Source organism: Crocodylus porosus, unplaced genomic scaffold (assembly GCF_001723895.1).
Source record: "Crocodylus porosus isolate Cpor-Errol unplaced genomic scaffold, CroPor_comp1, whole genome shotgun sequence".
Taxonomy (NCBI): Eukaryota; Metazoa; Chordata; order Crocodylia; family Crocodylidae; genus Crocodylus; species Crocodylus porosus.
This window is the reverse complement of record NW_017728918.1, coordinates 46518037-46541847: the sequence shown is the minus strand read 5'-3', so window position 1 is coordinate 46541847 and position 23811 is coordinate 46518037. Positions and strand designations below refer to the sequence as shown.

General features: G+C 44.4%; 1 protein-coding gene across 1 annotated transcript in view; it reads right to left on the bottom strand.

The window, feature by feature from the left end:
• PRIM2 (primase (DNA) subunit 2) overlaps positions 1-23811 on the bottom strand; it is a gene marked incomplete at its 5' end in the record, with an annotated part of 238709 nt that overhangs the window by 91230 nt on the left and 123668 nt on the right. The window contains 2 exons of the mRNA XM_019538153.1: positions 1476-1548; positions 9073-9140. Coding sequence (XP_019393698.1) covers positions 1476-1548; positions 9073-9140 — 141 coding nt within the window. The remainder of the gene's footprint in view (positions 1-1475; positions 1549-9072; positions 9141-23811) is intronic.

The following is a 23811-nucleotide window of genomic DNA, read 5'->3' as shown; positions in this document are numbered from 1 at the left end:
TCATTTTGTTTTTTCTTTCACAGCAATTCTTCCAAGAAATTTTCTAGAAGAGAGGACACACTACTGCCCTATTGATCAAGAAATGGCTCTATCTTCCAATATTTTAGGCCTGTTTTATATCTTGTTTTTGCTTGCACATTAATTATATCCACCTATGGTAATAACTTAGTACGAGGAGCATCTACACATGTGCTTAACTGTACAGTAGACTAATTTGCTATGATATAGAGCATCACAGTCTACATGCGCAACGGTATTAGACAGCAGCAAATTAATTTTCACTGCCATAAGATAGTGCTGTGAAGGGCTATCTTATGGCAGCGAAAATAACTGCACCTAAATGCATGTATAAAAGCTGACCTGGGCATACATTGTGCCCAGCCAGTAAGGGGCCAGACCCCTGCTTGCAGCCTAGCCACAGAGCTCCTGACACTGGTGCACTCTTATGCCCCAGCCAGCCCCTCTGTCACCTGATGCCATTTCCCAGAATCCAGAACTGACTTCTGGGGCCCCCTGCCAGTGCAGGGCTGCTCCACCTCAGTGCAAACTGCACCAGAGTTTAATCACATGACCTTAATGGCACATGTAGATGCACCCACTATGTACTACTACACCAGGGCTGTCCAACTGGTATAGTAACACCTGCTGTAACGGATTTACAGACTTTCCCTGTGGAGAAGAGTGTTATAGTCTACAAATGGAGCAAACTCTCAGATGGTAAGAAATTGTATCAGTCAGTTTATTAATGCCATAAAAGAAAAAAACAGAATAAATCTGAAGATTAAATTATTTTGATCTGATTGAGTATTGCCATGACATTCGTTTTACAAGGAAAAGATCATTGCTAAAAAGGAACTACTTGAAGCCAGTCAATTTTAAGAAAATGAGTTAAAGTAATTTTTGTTATTAATATGTTTCTGATTTCCTCTTAAGATTGTTGTTTTACAATCAATTACCATATTCCATTTTTAAACGTGTTTTTCTTTCCCCTGTAATGTGAAAGGCCAACAAAAATAACATGAGTATTGGCTGATTACAAAGAGAAAATGGAAACTGATCACACACCAAATGCTGTTAAATGTACATTGATTAGAATGAATAAAGAAAAATATTTTCTTAAATTTCTTTCAGTTACAGTAACCTTAGCTATAAATCAGAACAGGAGGCAAAACTGCACAGTAAATTACAATAACCAACAAATACTCCATTCTAATTTTTCATAAGTCAAGCCTTAAGTTTTACTGTATTTTATTGCATTTATATATTTCAATTCTTTTCAACAATTCCTCAGAATATAGCTTGGGAACCAAGAGAAAGCGAAGTTTTAAAGTCAGCCTGTCTGCACAGAGAACAAAGGCTTTCAAAACTAGTCATACATTATCAGATACTGAGATGAAGCTTAAATTGTTTCTAAAGAATCATATGAAAGCAACAACAAACATATATCCTCCAAATGTTAAGCAAAAAGTACTTACAGCATCAATCTGCTCTAGTGAAATTTTTCCAGTATTTTTTTGTGCACTGTAATCTGGGCCAATGTAGGAATGGCTGAAAGAAAAATGAAATAATGTACTACTAAAACTGACCACTGCAAAAGGACTTTTTGCTATTTTGTAGCAATATAAAGTTAATTTTATCAGCTAAAATGATTTTAACATGGAAACAAGAAAACCATTCTGACAGATATAGAGATATCCTTGTAAATCTGATTTAAAATTAAACAATAAAAATCAAGAGTAGGAAGTTATTTTGTTGGTAGTGTTATTCTGAAGAGGGTAAAAAGATGCTTGAGAGTTGAAAATTAATGAATTGTAAACAGAGTTGAAAAATAATGAGACCCTGTGACAACAATGTAATGAAAAAAGGAAGTAAATTAAAACCTAGTTCACATATTGAAAGAATGTGAGTACATCTATACCGTAAACTGCAATATAACTGAGCTACCTTTAAACCAGCTGGTTCAGGTACTGAGAGAATACAGCCACAAAAGCACATATCTCCACACGGGCAAATTTACCCTGCTTCACAGTAAGAGGATCTACATCTTACAGAAACTTGTGCTCCAGAGATCATAGAAGGATCCATGGATTTATCTAGGAACTAGATCTGGAGCCTGGCTTTGCATTCCTTTCTATAACAGTGTGGCAGTGCTGTGTTTGTGCCTGCCACTTTAAGAACATGGCAGGCCATGGAGTAGCAGGCAGGTAAATTCAGGCCCAATTAGGCAGTCACCTGACCACACAACTGCCTGACTGGAGGAGGGCTGGGCAGGGAGTGCATAAACTCAGATCCTGGGAGCAGAGCCCACAGTTGCATCTGTGGAGCCAAAGAAGCAACATCTCCCAGCAAAAAGATTGCATCTCCTGGAACACCTAGAAATCACAGTAGGAACTATGGGGAATGAGGAGGTTCCTTCTGGTCCTGGGTAAGACCTGAAACTGCACCCTGCTTGGGTTGGATGGTGTGGTGAGACTGTGTGGGGCGAGGCAACCCCAGGAGCTGCCAGACCTGTGCCTCCTCAGTGAAAGGTGAGGAGGGGGTACAGGAAAACCTTAGCCCCTGGTGCCTTGTGGGTCACCCCGCAGAGGGGGAAGGCTTGGGGCCAAGGTCCACCTACAGAGACCTGGGGCCTAAGGAGCGAAAGACCTGGAGAGTGAGTGAGGTAGCCCAAAGGGCTGCATAGAATAGGGCCTGAAAGGTGGTCTCAGGGACTGCATAGAGTAGGGCAGCATGAGTGTGTGGCCCAGAGACAGATCGGAGTATGGTCCAGTGAGTGGCTAAGAGAAAAACTGAGACCTGCGCGGGGCCAGAGGGAAAGGGGCTGGGGGAGTAGTAAAGAAAATTGGAAGCCATCTGCAAGGCATGGGACATGGTGTAGGGGTGGCTCAGAGCCGAATAATTGGCCCAGAATACCAATGTCAAAAATTGACGGCCTCCCACATTTTTACATCAAAGGCATGGCAGATGAGTGAAGGCAGACTGCCCTAAATGTGGGGGAGAGCATCGATCTCTTTGGGTACCTGGGGATCCCCCATTACAATCAGAAAGTGAAAAAATTACAAAGCAAGCATTTACCAGGGATGTTAGACTCCCCTAAACATTAAAGGCACATAATATGTCCATCAATAATGGACACACCACAAGATGGATACAATTTAAACCCCAGAGACCTAGGAGAAGCCATAATGTGCAAGAAAGGAGGGCTGGAGATCCTGAAAAAAGGGGAAAAAATCATATAAATAAGGTCTGGTTCGTGTTCACAAGACTATCCAGTCTCACAGAGTTGAAAGCACCACAAACTGCACACCACAGGAAGCTTGAGGTCTCTTTAATAGAACAAAAATATCAAAAGAAATAGGAGAGAGAGAGAAGAAAAAATTAGAAAGGAAGAGATACAGTAACTCTCAAGGTGGACACAAAGTTAAGATAAAACAAAAATCAGGCCAAGCACTATCTAAAAAGACTACAGAAGCTCTCTCTCAAGTCCAAGTGGTTTGACACCAACAAATAGGGACTTCAGAAGCACAAACTTAGAAACTAAAAGTTAAGAGATGTTGACTGGCTTCAGGACCATATCTAGAATGGTAGATATTGTACCATATCTACACAATTTGAATGCATGAACTTACCGTAAGCCAGAAATGACTTATCTGGAACTTGAATCTGATGCAAGAGAGAAGAACTTTAATACTCAGTCTTAAAGACAAAGTAGTAAATGAGGGTAATGGTAGGGTAGCCTATGAGACTAGTAACAATGAAAATTATTATATCTGACGGAGAAACATAACCTAGCACTAATTTACTATGATGAGGACGAAGGCAGACAAAGCAACCTTCATTCCAAAATGTGAAAAAGCAATTTCTGTAACAGAGATCTTTGATGAATCTGCTAGTTTGGAGACAGTGCTTTATGATTTGAGGGCACCAAAAGCAGTCTGACACTGACAATCTATAACTCGGCTGTCCAAGTTCAAAGTAGCTAAGGGCCATAGCCTCAGACGCTGTGAAATGAGCTACTATTTTCACTGACTGATTTTAAATATTTTTAAAAAGGACCTTTTTCATGCTTATAGATTTTAGACCAGAAGGAAGTGCGGTCCGGTGTGACCTTTGGCCAAGAAGGCCTTTGACATTGTTTCTCACCCCATTCTCATAAAAAACTAGGTGACTGCAGCATTGATGCTTACACAGTCAAATGGATGGCAAATTGGATCAATGGTCGCACCCAGAGAGTGGTGGTGGACAGATCATTTTCGACCCAGAGGGATGGAGGCAGTGGAGCTTCCCAGGGCTCAGTCCTTGGGCCTATGCTATTCAACATCTTTATCAGTGACTTGAAGGTGAGCATGGAAAACACGCTGTCCAAATTCACTAACATCACAAAGATGTAGGAAAAAGTGGGCACACTGGAGCAGAGGAACAGAATCCAACTAGATCTAGACAGGTTACAGAGGTGAGCAGATGAGAACAGAATGGAATTCAATGCAGACAAGTGCAAGGTGCTGCATCTAGGGAGAAAGAACCTCCAACATACCTATAGGCTGGGGAACACCCTTCTCAACAGCACAGTGGCTGAAAGGGATCTTGGAGTCATTGCTGACTCCAGGATGGACATGAGCCACCAATCTGAGGAAGCAGTCAGTAAGGCTAACCGCACCTTGTCATGCATCTACGGATGCATCACAAGCAGGTCCAGGGAGGTGACCCTTCCCCTCTATGCGGCGTTGGTTAGGCCACAGTTGGAGTACTGCGCCCAGTTCTGGGAACCACACTTAAAGAGGGATGAGGCTAACCTTGAGAGGGTCCAGAGGAGGGCCACTCGCATGGTCAGGGGCAGCAGCCCAGGCCCTACAAAGATAGACTAAAGGGCCTAAATCTACTCAGCCTCCCCAAGAGATGACTATGGGGATCTGGTGGCCACTTATAAATTCACCAGAGGGACCAGTGGAAAAAAGGTGAGGCTCTGTTCCCATGGGCACCACCCTTGGGCAGGGGGCTGGACTCGATGCTCTTCCAAGGTCCCTCTCCCAGCCCTAATGTCTATGAAATCTATGAAGTTAACTCACAGTCCCCTCAGAATCCCAGGATGCTTTGCAGCCCTAGGCTGAGCTGTGCTATCTGCTCCAGATGACTGAGAAGGAGGTGGGGGTGGAAGACCCTGCTCGGGACTGCAGCTGCGTCTGCCTGGCGAGAGCAAAAGCAGCCTCTCACAGGCTTTTCCCCCACTTGGCACTCAAACGGAGGGGGAAGAGGCATGGCTAGAAACTGGCTCCAGGCCAGCATGCTGAGGCGGAGGGGAGGAAGGTAAAGAAGAGAGGAGGATTTAAACCCCGCTCTCTCCCACCAACACAGGACCCCAACCGGGGTCTGCCGGCAGGGGTGCAGCAGCCTGGAAGGGTAAATACCACCCCTCCCTCCTCTCTGGCTCAAGGCTGGCATCTGGCCACACCCCCGCCCCCTCTGCTCGAGTGGCAAGTGGGGAGAAGCATGGCAAACACCAGCTGGGGTCCCATCCCTTGCCTCCACCTCACTGTGCCAGCTACTGGAGCGGCAAACAGAGCAAAGTGAGGCAGGGGCTGCTTCCCCCTCCCCCTCCCCCTCCAAGCACACCCCAGCTAGGGACCGTGCAGGCTGGGTGGGGCTTTAAATTCTCCCTCCCTCACCAATCATACTCAGCTGGTCTGCCGTGCCTACTCACACCCCCACCCTCAGCTCAAGCAGGGAGTGGGGAAAAGCCTGGAGTGCTTCTCTCCCAGCTTCCCTCCACCCTTTCAGCCACTGCCAAGAGGAAGGGAGGGCTTGCTCTAGCACCTCCCAGCTTCTAGCCTGTGGCACTGCAGGTATGTGGCTGCATTTCTGGGATCAAAAGTGAGTGTCTATTCACTTGCTTCTTGGTTCAATCTAAGCAGTTTAGACTAACCTGCAAAGATTGAATTGATTCAGGCTCAGCCTTTTTGAATGTCAGTACTTACCCCAAGTGGCCAGAACTTTTGTAGGCATAATTTTATGAGCAGAATTGTTCAGTGTGTGTGTGTGTTCTATATCACACAAAATAGAATACATTTTAGCTAAAATGGCTCATTTCACTACAGCACAATCAGTATTAAAAGCCCCAGTGAATTATAAGGAAAAAACAGCATCTCAGGTGTGAATAAAATAATCATATAGTGCACAATTGTGTTATTACAAAATAAAGTCTATGAATATAAAAAGATACTCACCACAAATTAAAATAAGAAATGGTCCCAAAAAATCTCTATAAAACATACCACTCAGCAAAAGGTCTTTTTTGCTGGAAGTGAGAAATGGCTAATTTAAAATTTACAAGCAGATACAACCAGCTGCCAACGAATGTCCAATATGTTAGCAGCCAATCAATGCTATGTAACCTTCAGTTGGGCACTCTTTTCAGACAACTTCTATCTCGGCTCTTACCCCCATGATAAAGCTCTATTCGTCTGACATATGCCAAAAATAAAATACTGCTGTAAGGAACTTCACAAGATGAAGGAAAAGCAAAAGCCAACAACTAAAATACATTTCTCATTTTCATGAGCAAGATGAAGCAAAAAGTGAACCAGATTCATAGAAATACGTAATAGAAAAGACTTACTAGGTCATCTCTCTATTCCCTGCCAGAGCTCATTCACAAGTCCTAAGTTCAGTTTTACAGCGTGACTTACTGAGCCTTGCAAAGTTGCAACGTTTGTGGTTTTCATGGTTATGAAAATGGTTCTGCAAAATTTTCTATATTTATTCTTATATTATATTTGGGAATATTTATCCTTAGTTCTAGCATGGCTCCTATAGCAGTGGAAGAGCAAGTAAGATAAGTTTTCAATAGTGGCAGCTTAAACTGTATATCCAATACTAACATTTGCATGTGCAAACATATGCAGAAGTGCAAAAAGGAGAAGGTTATTTGCCAGTAACAAGAGTTCTTCAAGTTCTGTTGTCCCAATATACATTCCTACTCTGGGCGCACATGCACTTCAAGTACTCAAGCTCAAAAACGTTTGCCCTAGTGCTAATATACAAGGCATCTGACCAGCCTCCCTTCATGATCTACACTGAAGTCAGAAACAGTGGGGTTGGTGTGTACTTCCGCACTCCCCAGTTCCCTCAATCAATCTCAGACTGTCAACAGTTTTTTCTAATAAAACAGGCCATTACAAACCCAACAAGATTCATCTGGCAGATATCTGGATCTTGTTAAATCCTGGATAAACAGCAGGTGGACAAGTACCATTCACTCCCTTATAGAGCTGCCAAATGACTGTAAATGCATATCAAATCTTCCTCTTTTGTGATTGCTGCAGCTAATGAGAAGACAAAGAACCTAAAATATCTCAGGATAAGGAATTGAAAAGACTGGACTTACTAGAAGGAAGCCATTTTCTTTTAACCTAGTTTCAAGTAGCCACTCTAAGTCCTGTTGGCACAGTATACTTTTTGGGATTTTTTATATGTGCTTCTGATGCGGTGACAAGCACTTTTAATTAGCAAGCTGTACTAATTAAAAGTACATGCGTATCATGTGCATCAGAAGTGCAGTGCATCCTCATGCTGAGAAAATGGCAGTGGCGCACTTTGAACTAAAGTGCATTGAACGTGTTTTAGTTCAAAATGCACCACCACCATTTTCTCAGTGCAGAGGCATGCTGTGCCTCTGATGCACTAACATGTGAGGCTCCCAAAGCACATCAATTTCTCCCAAATCACCACTCCCTCCCTCACTGCGGGGGGGAGGGAGGAACTCAATCTGCACACAGTCCCATGCCCCTTCCCTCCCCCCGCACCCTTTTCCTCCCAACAGACTTACCAGCCGGATGCTGCTCTCCAAGCTGCCCAGCTACATATCAGCAATCGGATCAGTATTGGCCAATATGGCTCATTAAAAATCAGCCATCGGTATCAGCCCAAAAAATTGCTATCAGTGCACCCCTACATAAAAAGCCACATTTCTTAAGCTAGTAAAGTGCTACACTTGACTATAGCATGCTATTAAAAAAGAGAGGGGAAAGGAGGAGAGAGGGGAATGTACCCACGCTACAAACAGCATTTGTGTAAAACAGTATATATCAGCTATGTGGGCTTTCTTCTCCTGAATATTGGCCAAGGAACTGATTTCTTCTACCAAAACACTTTAAAGTAGTAAATGACAATCATGTGCTGTTACTGACCATGGAGGTTAAATTAACCAACAAGAATATCTGAGGACAAAACTAAGAAAAACAGGAGTTCAGATATTTGCTATCCAGCTAGAAGAAGAAGAATCAAGATTTTTCTAACAACTTGTAGATGCATTTTCAGGCCCATGCTGTTGGTTCACTTTTTGAACAGTCTCAATCATAAAACAAGATGCTGTTCACCAGTGATGGAGCACCAGTTATGCTCTTAATGTATACTATACAAAATTAGATACAATTATATTTTCCAAGTACCATAATTTGAATTTGGGTTTGTTTATGAAGAATCTTACATTTGGATTTAATCATACTAACAAAAAAAAGTGTTTTGCCAGAAGTTACAACACAGGTGCCAACCTGAGATATAAATGCCACATGCGGCACAGGCAACTTCTGCATGTGGCAGTTTGGACAGAAGATGGTCATGGTGGCAGATAGGGCAAGGAACAGAAAGCAGAGCATCAGATCAGTTGGTAGAGGGAGAGAAGCAGAAACTGGAGTAGCAGCTTGGTCAGACAGCACAGGGCAGGCAGCAAAAGAGCTGAGCAGCAATCAGGTTAGGGGAAAGGATCAGTGGCACTTAGGGAGTGCACAGGGCTAATTTTTTGTTGCACATCTGCCAAAAAGGTTGGCCCTACGTTAAAGAAATTGTCTTTTTTTAATTCTGTAAAGATAACTTCAAATGCCAGTCTTAAAAGTATTTTATATAGTATTTATGATATATTTTTGTATAATTCATTATTAAAATGGAAAAATATTTTCTTTCAGCTCTTCTACTGTCATCCATCAACATACATTTGTTCTTGAAAGAGGCTTAAACACTCCATAAATACAATTATCTTATCTGTATCCAATGAATAAATTTGATTCCTATTCACCTTACCTAAGGTGATTAAGCAGAGGTTGAAGTCTCTCGTCAGACTGCACAGCAGGCAAGGATCGTGCTGTCAGCTAGAAAAAATAACAAAACTTTAATTTATAATAATTTCATGTTAGGAAAATTTGATCACATGAATTTGCAATGATGAAAGCAACCATGCAATTTTTTTTATTCCTTAGTAAAGTATAGTATAACACATTTGTCATATATTAACGGGCACATAGAATAAAGTACAGTGTTTTTAAAAGTGCCATAAACTGAAATACTTATCCATTATTTCACAAAATTAACTAATACTAGTAAATTTTTAACATTTTGTTTTAATTGAAATAGTTATCCTTCTGTCAAGAGGTTTTTAATAATTTTAGCAAAACATCTGAATTAAAGAGGAGTATTTTTTGGTACTGATATCCTGCTAGAAACTGCAAAATACAAGTGAAAATAGACGACTAAGCCCTCTTCATATTTATGCAAACAGTATATGATCCTTCACAAAGATATATGAAGATTAATGCTATGAGAAGACTGTGTGCATTCTGTGGTATGTCTGTAAACTGTCTCCAATTCTTTAATGACTATATTAAGACTTAGGTTCTCTTTTCATGGCAGTACTCTACCAATTCTACAAGTATATTTTCCAAGGTTCTCCGATGTAAAATACTGAAAAATTATGTGTTAAAAAAAAAAGTAATTTAACATTCATGAACGTATTTCCATTTTATTTAATACATACACAAGTTATAAGCAAAACAGTATACATGGCAAACCTGCACACACAAACAGTAAGGCACATTGGATGAATGTATGTGGTAGTTTAGAGTCAATGAATAAGAATCTGGGGCTCGCTGCACACGAGGCAAATTTTACATTTTACCAACTAAAACAGAACGAGAATGCTAACATTCCCAGTTCTTAAAACATGCTACTAAACCACAGAAATGAGGCATTAATTCCAAGACCAAGTACAAAGAAAACAGGAGCTATTTGGCAAGCAAAAAAATGCACTGATTCTTCCTAAAAGGCAAATAATTAAATTCCATTTTTAAGGTCAAGCTTTGAGTCTGCAGTTATTAGCTGAGAAACAGGGTCCACACAAATTTAAATTTCCAGAATACTTCCCTTTATAGCAATAATGTTATAATGTTATACAAAGATGTAAAAACTAAACCCACTAATAAAAAATATACACTTTACATTTCCAAATATCTTTGAAAATAAAAGGGTGTGGCTTTATTTCATGGTTAGCTCAATATAACTCAAGTTCTGCCCCTAGCCTGGTTCCACCTATACATAAAAAAAACCTCTAGTTTAAGCTCAAGATATCTATTCTGTTAAGTAGCCCTAGTAAAAGCTCAAGTGCTGCCACCCGTGGAGTTAACAGTACACTGGGGACTGTTTGCTAACCAAATTACTTTGTGCAATGTGTTGTTTTATAGCATGGCCACATCCACTAAAGCTAGGTCAGCTCAAGTGTACTACTGTCCATCCACTGACAAACATTAATTTAGAGGCGCAATGGGATCTGATTGTGATCCCAACAAACTTGTGTCTTGTCATGCCACACATACATAGCAGGTTGCACAATCATGATCCCAGATTCTCCCTGCACTTGCAAGCTGATTGTCAGCTGGTCCAGGACTGCACTGGAGCTCCTACCAGCCCTAGTGTGGTCCCTGAAGCTGGCCAATGATCAATCTGATTGTCAGCCAGTGGAGACCACACTTGGACCAGTTGGAGACCCTATTGCAATTTGTCACAGTCTGTCCTGACACACTATTTAAGGTACAATGGAAATCAGCTACAAAAATATTACTTGGCACCATGAATTGCCTGAACATATGGCTAGATCACCATTTAAAATGTGATTAAAAGATTAATTGCGTCTTATGTGTAACGTCCCAGGGCCTCAGGGTACAGCTAAAGCCAGCTGTTGCAATGAAGACAAGACCTAAAATCATGAAGACTTAAAACAAAGGTAGAGTAATTTCTACCTTTCAGAGAACAGGGGTCAGTTACAGAAACAGTGATTCTCTTCACAATAAAAGCATGACAAACAATATACTAGCAATAGGGATGTGAACAGTTAAACAATGAAAAAAAGGCAGGCAACACAGCCCTGCCAGGCAGGCAGTTCCCCCTCATTCCCTCTTCTTCCCTGCACTGCTGCAGCCAGCCCCAGGAAGGTGCAGGCTGGTGACTGCAGTGCCTTGCTGGCTGTTTCTCCCCTGGACTCCCTGGGCTGAACTGCCTGCCTGGTGGGGCTGCTTTGGCCCCAGGCTCATTACCCCCCCTCCCCCAATTTCACAGAGCCACAGGCTGGAGCCCAGTACCACCATCCCCATCCCCATGGGATGCAGCATCTTCTGTTGCTATAGATGCCGCAGAGACTGGCAGAGTAAGATGGAGGTAAATGGGCATAGGGTGACTACCCTGGGCCTGCAGCTCAGCCCCACTGCATGTGTTGCCACCTGCCCCAACCGGACCCAGAGCCAGGCTCCGAGAAGACCCAGCTGCCCAGTTTTGATGTGAAGTGCAACCCTGGGGAGCTGCTGAATCCCCAGCTGCACTGCAGGGGCCTGGGAGCACCCTGTTGGTGCTGGGATGGGCAGACTTTAAAGTGGGCTTCAAGAAATGCTAGTGAAGTCTGAAAACAATATTTAATAAAACCAAAAAAATGTGCTTGCAAATTATACTCTTACTTCTAGCTCTAGAAAAATAACCAACCAACTTGTCTTATTGGTTCCAACTCTCCCAAGATGAATATTTAAAATATTCCTAAAGCATTCTATTAATTTGCCACTATTTCAAAATGCATAGTATTTAGGGAGAAAAAAAATCATATAGCAAAATGAGAGCGCCATCCTAAGCTTAGATATAAATGGCTGTTCATTAAACTCTGTTAGGTTTCTTAAGATTAAAAAAATAATAATTTTGTCATCTTACCAACCAATGTGGCAGTTTGCTTTGTATAGCAGCCATGTTACATTATGGCTGTCTATTTTATTTATGTAAAATAAAACTTCTGCTGGTTAAAGATTCTTATTTTAGAAAGCAGAATTTACATTTACAAAAAGAACTGGCATCTTTCAAAACATCAATAAAAAGATATTACCTCCCTAACCAGAAATTATTCAAACACCCTGAATAGCACCTGTTCCTTCCTTCATTTCATACTCAGATACAAAAACTAAAATCATAAACACAATTACACAGAATACACCAAAGAGAGAGAGACACACACACAGAGACAGAGAAGACAACAAAGCACACACACTCTTGGTCTACATGCAGTCTTTCACGGTTATGACTATATTCATATGGAATTTCTATTTTACAATGAGAACTATTTAATATAGTTGCTCATTTTCATTTAAGAAATAATTTTAACAAAGGATGGGCCACTTATTCAGAGACACTAATAATAAGATTTTTTTATTGCAAATGATATGTGCTGGTTTACTGAAACCAGATTCTGCTCAGTTAAAAAAAGAAAATATCTCTCTCTCAAAAGCAAAATTAGGAAGATACAATGAAGTTTTTGATATGCCTCAATATTATATTAAAATGATATCTTCCTATAAAGATTAACTGCAGTAGAATACAAATACTAATACGGCAACAGCCTTGTTTTCTGGCATGAACCAGGAATGGGTGGGGGGGTGCCTGTAATCTAAAAACAGTTACCTGAGGCACAGGGGTTTCCAGCCGGATGCAAAGTGTGCGCATGTGTGGGAGGGGGCAGCCGCACATGGAGCTGTGACAGCACAGGGTGGTAATGGTGACCGCCACCATGCGCAAGCTTCTCCCCCCACCCCGGTCTGGCCAGCCAGAAATTCCAGTTAATAGAAATGCCAGTTAGTAAAATGCTGGATAACAGGGCTTTTACCATACAAATAAATTAGCTAGACTTGTCCATCTGATTTTATGAAATACCTTAAGACTGACCAGGAAGGGACAATACTTGTTCTCCTAGTTCACAACAGTTTATATTCGTCTCTAATCTGCAATAAGGGCTGGAGAGCATCAGTGACAAGTTTCATGTTCAGACCATTTTCAGGGGAAGTATAACTAAAGCAAAGAACCTGTTTTTAAGAGAACACAAAGAGAATCTCTGCAGATGTTACAACTCACAAGCTCGGCAGAATGTGGAAATGTATCAACATGCCCAGCTAAACAAATAATAGAATGTGCCATTTATATTAAGCAAATGAGCTAGCAGGAAAAGCCTGCAAGGCGGCCTTGAAATAAATAACTCACGTACAGCATAATGTAGTTTTAGCAAGAGAACATTAGCATGAATAGTGTTTGGTGTAACAAGAGGTACCAAATGCAGTTTGTGGTATAGTAAATATACCTTTGTTAAATTACTTAGGTAAGTTGTAATAATAAATACCAGCCTTGTTAGAGAAGACCATAACATAAGGAAAAAGAATACAGGATTGTGATAATAAAAAATCCTCCCTTCAATTTCACATAAACTGCAGCTAATTGGCACCTTTCAGGAACACGGAACAGGTTCAACCTAATTCCCAGGGTCTCTACAAAACAAATAATTTGATGCAACCATTCAGAGAATGTTCCTTAAGGGGAAAATCAGATATAAATATGTTGTACAAACTGCATGGAAACTTGGATAACTCAGTGGATCCGAGAAAGCCTACGTCTCGTCTGTGTACCATTTGCTGTCTCCCTCCTGAGTTCCCCAGTAGATAAGGCATCTTCATTTCACTTTAACAGGCAGCCAGACACACACACATATCACTGCCTATCTTGTTTAAGACATGAAATAAACAACGAAAGAAAAAAACCTCAAAAAACAAAAAAAACCCTGCCTCCTGCCAGTCATTAGTTGCCAACCTAACAATCCACCTATAATCCAGGTAGTAATGATCAATCCAAACTTCCATTATTAGGAGAATTATGTGAGTTCTTTTCACATAACCTGTGTGGTCAGCTTAATCGTGTTTTAAGTGTAACATCTGTCAAGGGACATAATATCCTTGAAACGAGCATACCAATTTCAGTTTTAATAACCAGATATCATATGTACTAGAAAACTTTTTAAAAAGTTGTACTTACAAAAATGTGCTCGAAAACAAAGTTTTAACAGAGATTTCAATTATTTACCTAGCCACAAGCTTAAGTGCCATGTTCCTAATTATCTTCAAATTAAATATTGCTAAACAAGTATATGTTTTTACAATATTAACTAAAACGTAATCTTGTAAAACTATTCCAATTAATTATCTATCTCCTCCACTGGGAAGAAGTCTTGCTCCACATTATGTCAAAGCAGAAAGAATACTACTTACTCTATTACATTGAAACAAAAGCACATGATTAAATATTGGTAATTATCTTGAAATGTCCTTATATTTGGACCTAGATATCATGTTTTGTTTATTTTCTACAACACGAAGAAAGCTGCACATAACATAGAAGTAACATAAGTGCAATATTAGGCCACAACCCAAAGGGGAGGGGAGACCAGGACAAGTGACTCCTCAAGGGAACAATCCTGGATGCGCATGCAAAGTCTATCCTGTCTCGGAGGAAAGGCAGCAAAAGGGCACAGCAACCCCCTTGGCTCTCCAGGGAACTAGCGGACCTCCTGCGTCTTAAAAGAAAGACCTACAAAGGATGGAGGACTGAATCCACCACCAAGGAGGAATACTCTGCACTGGTCCACACCTGCAAAGAGCGAACAAGGAAAGACAAGGCTGCGACTGAACTCCAACTAGCTACAACTATCAAGGATAATAAAAATTCCTTTTTTAGATATGTGGGGACCCAGAGGAAAAGCAAGGGAAACATTGGACCCCTGCTGAACCAGATGGGGCAACTTACAACCGATGCCCAAGAAAAAGCCAACTCGCTAAATAGGTACTTTGCGTCAGTTTTTCACCAGCCCCATGGAATGCCCCTGCCCACTACGGGACAGAGAGGCCCGGGAGAGGGAGATTCCTTACGCTCCATAAATGCTGAGCCTGTAAAGGCACACTTTGAGAGGCTTGATACCTTCAAGTCAGCCGGCCCTGACAGTTTACACCCCAGGGTACTCAAGGAGTTGCCAAGCAAAGCGCAGCACCTGGCACAGATCCTTGAGAACTCCTGGTGCCCTGAAGTGCCCAAAGACTGGAAGAAGACCAATGTGGTGCCTAGCTTCAAGAAAGGGAGAAAAGTTGATCCGGCAAGCTACAGGCCGATCAGCCTGAACTCTAACCTGGGGAAGTTCTTAGAAAGATTATCAAAGAGGCCAACCTTAACAGACTGGCTGACGGCAACATCCTGAGGGATAGCCAGCACGGGTTTCTTGCGGGTAGGTCTTGCTTGACCAATTTCATTTCCTTCTATGACCAGGTGACCTATTAGCTGGACAAGGAAGAAGAGATTGATGTCATATATCTTGACTTTAAAAAAGCCTTCAATCCAATATCCCATGATCACCTCTTGGCGAAACTGGCTAACTGCGGCCTCGGCCGCACCACAATCCACTGCCTGGGGAATTGGCTCCGCAGTAGAACCCAGAGGGTGGTGATTAATGGACGTCAATTGTTGTGGTGCACTGAGACCAGTGGGGTCCCTCAAGGCTCTGTCCTGGGACCCATACTGTTCAACATCTTCATTAACGATGTGGACATTGGAGTCAGATGAGAACCTGATGGTGTTTAACACTGAAAAATGCAAGGTTCTCCACCTTGGGAGGAAAAACCTGCAGCACCCTTATAGGTTCAGCAGTGTTACGCTGGTTAGCACTACGGACAAAAGGGACTTGGGGATCACGATTGACCACAAGATGAACATGAGCCTTCAATGTGATGCTGCAGGTAGGAAAGCGGGCAAAACGCTGGCTTGCATCCATAGATGCTTCTCATGCAAATTCCAGGTCATCACTCTCACAATGTACTTGGCCTTGGTGAGGCCGCAGTTGAAGTATTGCATCCAGTTTTGGGCTCTGCAATTCAAAAAGGATGTGGAGAAGCTTGAGAGGGTGCAGAGGAGAACCACACACATGATCAGAGGTCAGGAAAACAGACCTTATGAAGAGAAGCTGAGAGTAATGGGACTCTTCAGCCTGGAAAAGTGCAGGCTCACGAGTGATCTGGTGGCCACCTATAAGTTTATCAGGGGTGCTCACCAGGATCTGGGGGAACATTTGTTCACCTGAGCGCCCCAAGGGATTACAAGGCCAAATGGTCACAAATTCCTCCATGACCATTTCAGGCTGGACATAAGGAAGAATTTCACTGCCCAAGCCCCCAAGGTCTGGAATAGCCTGCCATCGGAGGTGGTTCAAGCACCTACTTTGAACGCCTTCAAGAGACATTTGGATGTTTATCTTGCTGGGATCCTATGATCCCTGCTGACTTCCTGCCCCTGGGACAGGGGGCTGGACTCAATGATCTTCCAAGGTCCCTTCCAGCCCTAGTGTGTATGAATCTATATTTTTGATGAAAATATATTTTAAATTTTGAATTTTTAAAATAGAGAGTCTTTTCAAATCATCAAGGTAAACTTGGTTCAATCATTTAAAAATGAAAAAGAAGAAAAGTTGGCTTCACTTTAAAATATTTCATCCCTTTACTCTATATGGCTTACTCAATATTGGCTAAACCTCATCTCCCAGCCCCAAGGGAAAGCGCGAAAGCAGTCCCCCCACTACCACAAGTTACACAGTCGAGTTTCCCACGTTTGGGGAAAAAAATCACAGGGGTCAGCACACCCAGAGTGCAAGGGGCAATCCTCATCCTGTGAAAAGCATTATCTATACCAAGGACGGGAAAAATATGGCCCATGGGCTGGATCCGGCCCATCAGGCTATTCTAGCCAGCCCCTGAGGCCCCTAAAAAATTTAGAAAATTAATATTTATCTGCCCCTGGCTGCCCGTCAAAGATTACAGGAGCCAGAGGCAGTAGAACCCAGGGGGAGTCAGTGGCAGAACTAAACAACCAGAGCAGCAAATCCAGCCCGGCCCTGCCACACACTCCAATCCCCCCCACCCCGAGCCCTAGCCAGAAGTCTCTGCCTAGCAGGGGCTGCAGGAGCCTTCTAGGCTGGGGCTGGTTCCTGCCTCCCTACACTGAGGTGTGATAGGAGTATTGATACTGGAGCCTTTCTGTTGGTGACTCCGCCCTTCTGTTATGGGCCAACCACTGCTCACTCTCCTGCCATGCTTTGATCTGAATTGATTAGTTAATTAATGTAATTAGTGGGAAGCTGCCCACTTTATGCGCCCCGGTGCCAGGGGACACTATCTGTGGCTCCTTTTTCTCCCCTACACCGCAGCCCAAGCCTTGCAGATGGTACTGACGTGGTTTTGACCTGGGCCCTGCTGTGATTTGGCCCTCTCCTTGACTTCTCTGGGACTCCTCACTGCCCCCCTCACTCTGGGGCTCCTCACTCCTCATGGCCCTCTTTACGGGTCTTCTCACTGCCCCCCTTGCTCTGGGGCTGGGGTCAGTGCACCCCAAAATGACACACCCTCCCTGGCACCAGGGTCCCCACACTACCATGGAGCCCCTATGAGGCCTCCTCCAACCCCTAATAGCCTCACCCGCTCCTCTGGTTAAACAGCGAACACAAAAACACACAGCCCCTGGGCTACACCATAAAAAGCTAAACTGTCTGGCCAAACAACGTTCAATCCCTGCTGGGAAATACTCCAACCCATAGCAGCAAACAAGGGCTGCTCATGCAGTCAGGCTTCTCCCCTCTGTCTACGCTGGCCGAGCTCCTCCTCCCTTGGCCGCCAACAGGGAACTGCCCTCCTGGCTTCATGCCTGGGGCTTATGTGTGCCAGGCCCTGCCCCTTCCTGTCAGCTGGCTCCCCAGCAGTTGTCCTAGCAACAAGCACCTGCAACTCTGGCTGCCCTGGTAACTAGCAGCTGGGCTTCCCCCTTCTCACCACTAGGGGTCTCTCCCAAGCTGTTTCTACTCTCAGGCACAGGGCACCTGAGTGCTGTGTGACATGAGGGAAATACAGATAAGGGGGTGGGGGTGAGAAAGGCAGGGGAGGACTGTGGGTGATTGCCCCAGTCCTCAGGACCAGCCAGGCTGGCTCTTGCAGTCCCAGCAGTGCAGCCAGGAACCACATGGTGTGGGTGGATGGCGGGAACAGGGAAGCAGCTGCAGCAGGGGAGGGGAAGGGGCAGGGGCAGTGAGCGGGCACGCAGGCCCTGTGTCAGTGCGCTGGGGCCAGTGCCAGCAGGGCCAAGGGAGAGGTGGCAGGAGTGTGGGCCCAAGCTGCCAGGGACTCTATGGAACCAGGGTGGCTCCCTCCACTTCCTGCTTGAGCAGCACAGCCTGGCTCCACAGAGCCCCTGGCAGCCTGGCCCCATGCTCCTGCTGTCTCGCTCTGGGCCACACTGGCCCCAGTGCACCAACACATTTAAATAATCATTTAAATACCAAAGGCATATCTAACTCATGAAGGACACTACCAGGTACACCTATTCTGAAAACATGAAACACCTTAACACCATCAACATATTCCTTAGCACCACCCTATGTAGTGCAGACAAGCCCAAAGTTTTATTTAAAAAATCTATAAAGGTAGCTAAAAGAGGACCCTCCCCCTCACTTCTCCTATCTTTCTCTACTTCTGACATTGTTTATAATCTTACTCTGCACTATTGCATACAAGTGATCTTTCTATCACTTTCTGGGCTGGTAACAATATTCTGCTATTCTTATATGGAATATCAAATATATAGAATATGGAAGCCACAAATGATATGCAAGATTTTTTCTGCATTTACTTTAAAATGTCTCAAAATTGCAGAGTGGCAAGGGTTTCTTAGGACTAACAGTATAGTTGGGACTAACAGTATAGTTGAACCCAGAAGTGATTTTAGATAATAAGAATGTGGCACGAAGAAAACTTTTCATGCAAAAGTTAGACAAGCATTTGAAGGCAAGACATTCTTCCTCAGGTCTGGATTGTACTAAAGTAACAAGCATAGGGACATTTGACCATATTGCAGCATAGGAACTGTGCTCTATCAAAGCATGTCATCAATAATTGTGAAATAAAGGCTCATTTTTAAAAGCAAAAACTTTTTCCCATGACTCTCTCATTAGAATTAAGCCAGTTGTCAAAAAAGCTACGTTTTACATTGCGTTCAACGTTGAGTTAACACCAACATTTCAAATAACAAAAATGACTTTAAGTACATATTTGTATAAATAAGGATCACAATTACAGATTCTTAACTGTGAGATTCTACAGGGTGTGCTGTCTCATGTTAAAACTAAATTTATCTTTCGTTGTTTCTTATATGTACAAGCTGGACTAACATACATTATGACCATAGCGTCGGCTTCATATACACCATATACTGAACATGAAGATAGCCTTATCAGCAAAAAGCAAACGTGCTATCCAATGTTAGATATATTTTAAAAAATCATAACCTTATCAAGCAAGGAGCTTAGCTTCTTACTGAGCTCTAAACATGCTGAAGTAGGGAATATTAAACATTTCAAGGTTAAGATATTTCCAGTTCAGAGGTCTGGATGATGTAAAGAACGGACAGAGTAAACCTCAAAGAGAACCCAGAAGTGATTTTAGATAATAAGAATGTGGCGCAAAGAAAACTTTCCATGCAAAAGCCAAGATAGGCACCATGATATCAAGAGTATGTGACATTTAAAATGGACAGAAAGAGAGAAGTGTTAAAGGGAAGATAATAAAGAAACAGAATAAGATAGTAACCTTCAACAAATTTTGTAAGGGGGGAAAAAAAAAAATATATCACACAACAATTTCAAATAAGCCATAAACAAGAAGCAACTCCTATGATGGTGTCGACATGAAGTGCTGCCAAGGCCCCTGCCCGGGAGGCACAGCCTACACAGGGCTTGCCTGAGGCCTCCACCCAGACAGAGCCCATGGGGGGGGCTAGTGTCCCCCACCCCCTGGCCTGCAGGAGTTGCCCAGCAAGGCCTGGGGGACAGGGATTGGGGACCTCCACACCTGTCCTGCAGGCACCTGCCTTAGGGCCCTGAAGGTGCAGGTGAGAGAGCTCCAGGAGGAGGTTAGCAGGATGAGGGGAATCAGGGAGGAGGAGGATGAAATTGACAGCTATTTCCTTTGCCTGCAGGGCCACACATCCAAGGAAGACACCCCGCAAGAAGTGCCCTCCACTGCAAAGTGGCAGATGGTCACCTCCAGAACCAGGGCTGCTCATAACACAGCAGTACCAGTTCCTCCAGTCCGCCTGGAGAACAGGTACGGGACCCTGGCAACACTGGAAGAGAAGGAAGGACAGGAGGCAACTACACACTCTCCACAATCCGAGCAGGCCAAAGGAGCCAAGCAGGCCCGGAGGAAAAAGCATCGAGTGATCATCATAGGCAACTCTATCCTGAGAGGTACAGAGGGCCCTATCTGTCACCAGGACCCCCTGACACACGAGGTCTACTGCCTACCCAGAGCAAAGATTCAGGACGTGAAGGGAATGATCCAGGCCGTGATCCAGCCCAACGATTACTACCCCATGGTCCTAATCCATGTGGGTACTAATGATGCGGCAAGGAGAAGCCCTGATCACCTGATGGCAGACTACCATACTCTGGGGGGTGTACTGAAGGAGATAGGCCCACAGGTGGTTTTCTCTTCTCTCCTACCAGTGAGCAGACGTGGAAGACAGCATGCAACGTGCATCGCAGAGCCCTACAGGCAGCTTCGGGAATGGTGTCTTGAGGCAGGCTTTGGTTTCCTTGACAACGACCCACACATCACAAGTGACATACTTGGATGGGATGGGCTCCACCTTTCTCCTAAAGGTAAGCATGTGTTTTCTTCTAGGTTGGCGGATCTCCTCTGGCAGGCTTTAAACTAGGCTCACTGGGAAAAGGGGAAGACAAGGGTGGAGAAAGCCTTGGACTGCCAAACCAAGCAACACCCACAAGTACAGCCCAGCCTAGACCAACGAGCGGAACATATACACAGGTAAGCACCAGGGGCCAGGGTAATGCTGAAAGTAGGGGGCCAGCGCGCACATCTTCAGGAGGCCGCAAATGCTTCTACACAAACACTCATAGTATGGGAAACAACCAAGAGGAACTTACCCTCCTGCTGGCTGACACCAACCCCAACATGATGGAGCTCACTGAAGCATGGTGGGACCCAACACATAACTGGGTGGTGAATATCAAGGGCTACAGGCTGTACAGGTGGGGGCATGGTGCTCACATTAAGGAGGAATACACATCCTCATCAATTAGCAAAGAATCAGAGGAGGGGCATTCTGAAGTGCTTTGGGTTAGAATACAAGGCAGTCGAGGGGAAAGAGACTTAACAGTGTGGGTCTCCTACAGACCACCCAACCAAGGGGAAGAGCTAGACCAGGAATTCTGAAGTCAGCTCATGGAGGTCGTTAGGTCAAAGGACAAGGTCATCATGGGTGACCTGAACTTTTCAGACATCTGCTGGCCACCAGCGATGACATGGTGAGAGGGCTGCGGGTGCTCGACCACCTGGGCGACAGCTATCATCACCTGCTAGAATTCACCATCCAGTGCAAGGTGGCAAAGGCCTGCAGCAAGGGGCAGCTCTCGATTTCAGGAGGGTGGACTTCAATGAGCTAAAGAGAATACTCGGGGAGGCCCTGAGGTCCCAGAGGGGAGGTGAGCCAAGTGTCCAAGAAGAGTGGTCGCTCCTTAAGGAGACGATCCTCCAAGCCCAAAGGGAGGTAATCCCAACATGGATCTAAGGAGGCAGGAGGGCGCAAAAGACCCCATGGCTCACCAAAAGTGTCCAGGAATATCTCCTAGCAAAAGGGAGGCATACACCCAATGGAAGGCAGGAGCCATCACCAGGGAGGATTATACTGCAGATGCTCGGGGATACAGGGGGGCAGTCAGGAAAGCCAAGGCGGACATGAAACTGGGACTAGCTTCCCGGATCAAGGACAACAAGAAGTCCTTTTTTAAATATATAGGGGGCAAAAAGAAGGTTCTGGGTAACACGGGGCCCCTGCAAGACACGCTAGGAAATTTGGTCATCACACTGATGACAAAGCCAACATATTTAATGATTTCTTTGTCTCCATTTTCCTGAGCAGAGACCGGAAAAGCCACCCCCCCCTCGGCCCCCCTTACACCCTAGGGGAGGCACACCTAGGCCAAGGGTTAGTGAGGAACTGGTTAGGAAACTTCTGGAGGGACTGGATGTATTTAAATCAGGTGGTCCAGATGATCTCCACCCTAGAGTACTGAGGGAATTAGCTGAGGTCATTGCAGGACCCCTGGCATGGCTTTATGAGCACTCGTGGTGCTCTGGTGTGGTACCAGAGGACTGGAAGAGGGCCACCGTGGTTCCCATCTACAAAACGGGGAGGAAGGAGGACCCAGGAAACTATAGGCCAGTTAGTCTTACCTCAATCCTTTTTGAGGTAAGCTTTTTGAGAGAATTATTCTGGCACATGTCCACAAGGGGCCAGCAGGGAAGATTATGCTTAGGGGCAACCAACACAGGTTCATTAGAGGCAGGTCCTGTCAGACCAACCTGGTGGCCTTCTACGACCAGATCACCAAATCCTTAGATGCAGGGGTAGCAGTGGACATAGTCTTCCTGGACTTTCAGAAGGCCTTCGACACTGTCTCTCACCCTGTTCTCATTAAGAAACTGGGGGACTGTGGTGTGGACATCCACAGTCAATTGGGTCGCCAACTGGCTGGAGGGTCACAACCAGAGAGTGGTAGCGGACAGGTCATTTTTGACCTGGAGGGATATGGGCAGTGCAGTTCCGCAGGGCTCGGTCCTCAGGCCCGGGCTGTTCAACATCTTCATCAGTGACTTGGATGAGGGGGTAAAAAGCACCCTGTTCAAATTTCCTGATGACACTACGATTCGGGGGGATGTGGGCACACTAGAAGGGAGGAACAGGCTGCAATCAGACGTAGACCGGTTACAGGGGCAGGCAGATGAGAATAGGATGGGATTCAACACTGACAAGTGCAAGGTCATGCGCCTGGGGACGAAGAACCAGCAGCAAGCCTACAGGCTGGGGAATTCCCTTCTCGTCAGTACAGGCAGAAAAGGATCTTGGAGTCATCACTGATGCCAAGATGAACATGGGCCAGCAGTGTGGGGATGCAGTCAGGAAGGCCAACCACAGATGCATTTCGAGCAGGTCCAAGGAGCTGATCCTCCCCGTCTAATTCAATAAATGATACTTTGATTTTTCAAAAGCAACGGAAATTCATAGCAGTTAACATTTCCTTTTGACAATCACAGTTTTTAAGAGAGAAGATTAAGTGGATATATGCCCACCCAGTCTTGTGAAATTTCCTAGTAACAAATTAGGGAGTTAAGCAGATCATCAAGTCTGACCCCCTGCCACGGGCAGGAAAGGATCCTGGGGTCAAACAAACCTGGCTAGATAGCTGTCTAGCCTCCTTCTGAATTTCCCCAGGGTAGGGGCGAGCACCACCTGTCTTGGAAGTTGGTTCCAGATCCTAGCCCCCCTGACTGTGAAGTAGTGCCTCTTGAATCTATTCTCAGTCAACTTAGGGCCATTGTTCCTTGTTACTACCAGTAGTGCTTGGGGGAACAGGGATTCTCCCATTGCCTGCTGATCCCCCTTGGCAAGCTTACAGGCGGCCACCAGATCCCCTCTCAGCCTTCTTTTGTGGAGGCTGAACAAGTTCAGGTCCTGTAGTCTCTCCTCATAGGGCCTACCCTGCTGCCCCCTGATCAAGCGAGTGGCCCTTCTCAGGTCCCTCTCAATGCTATC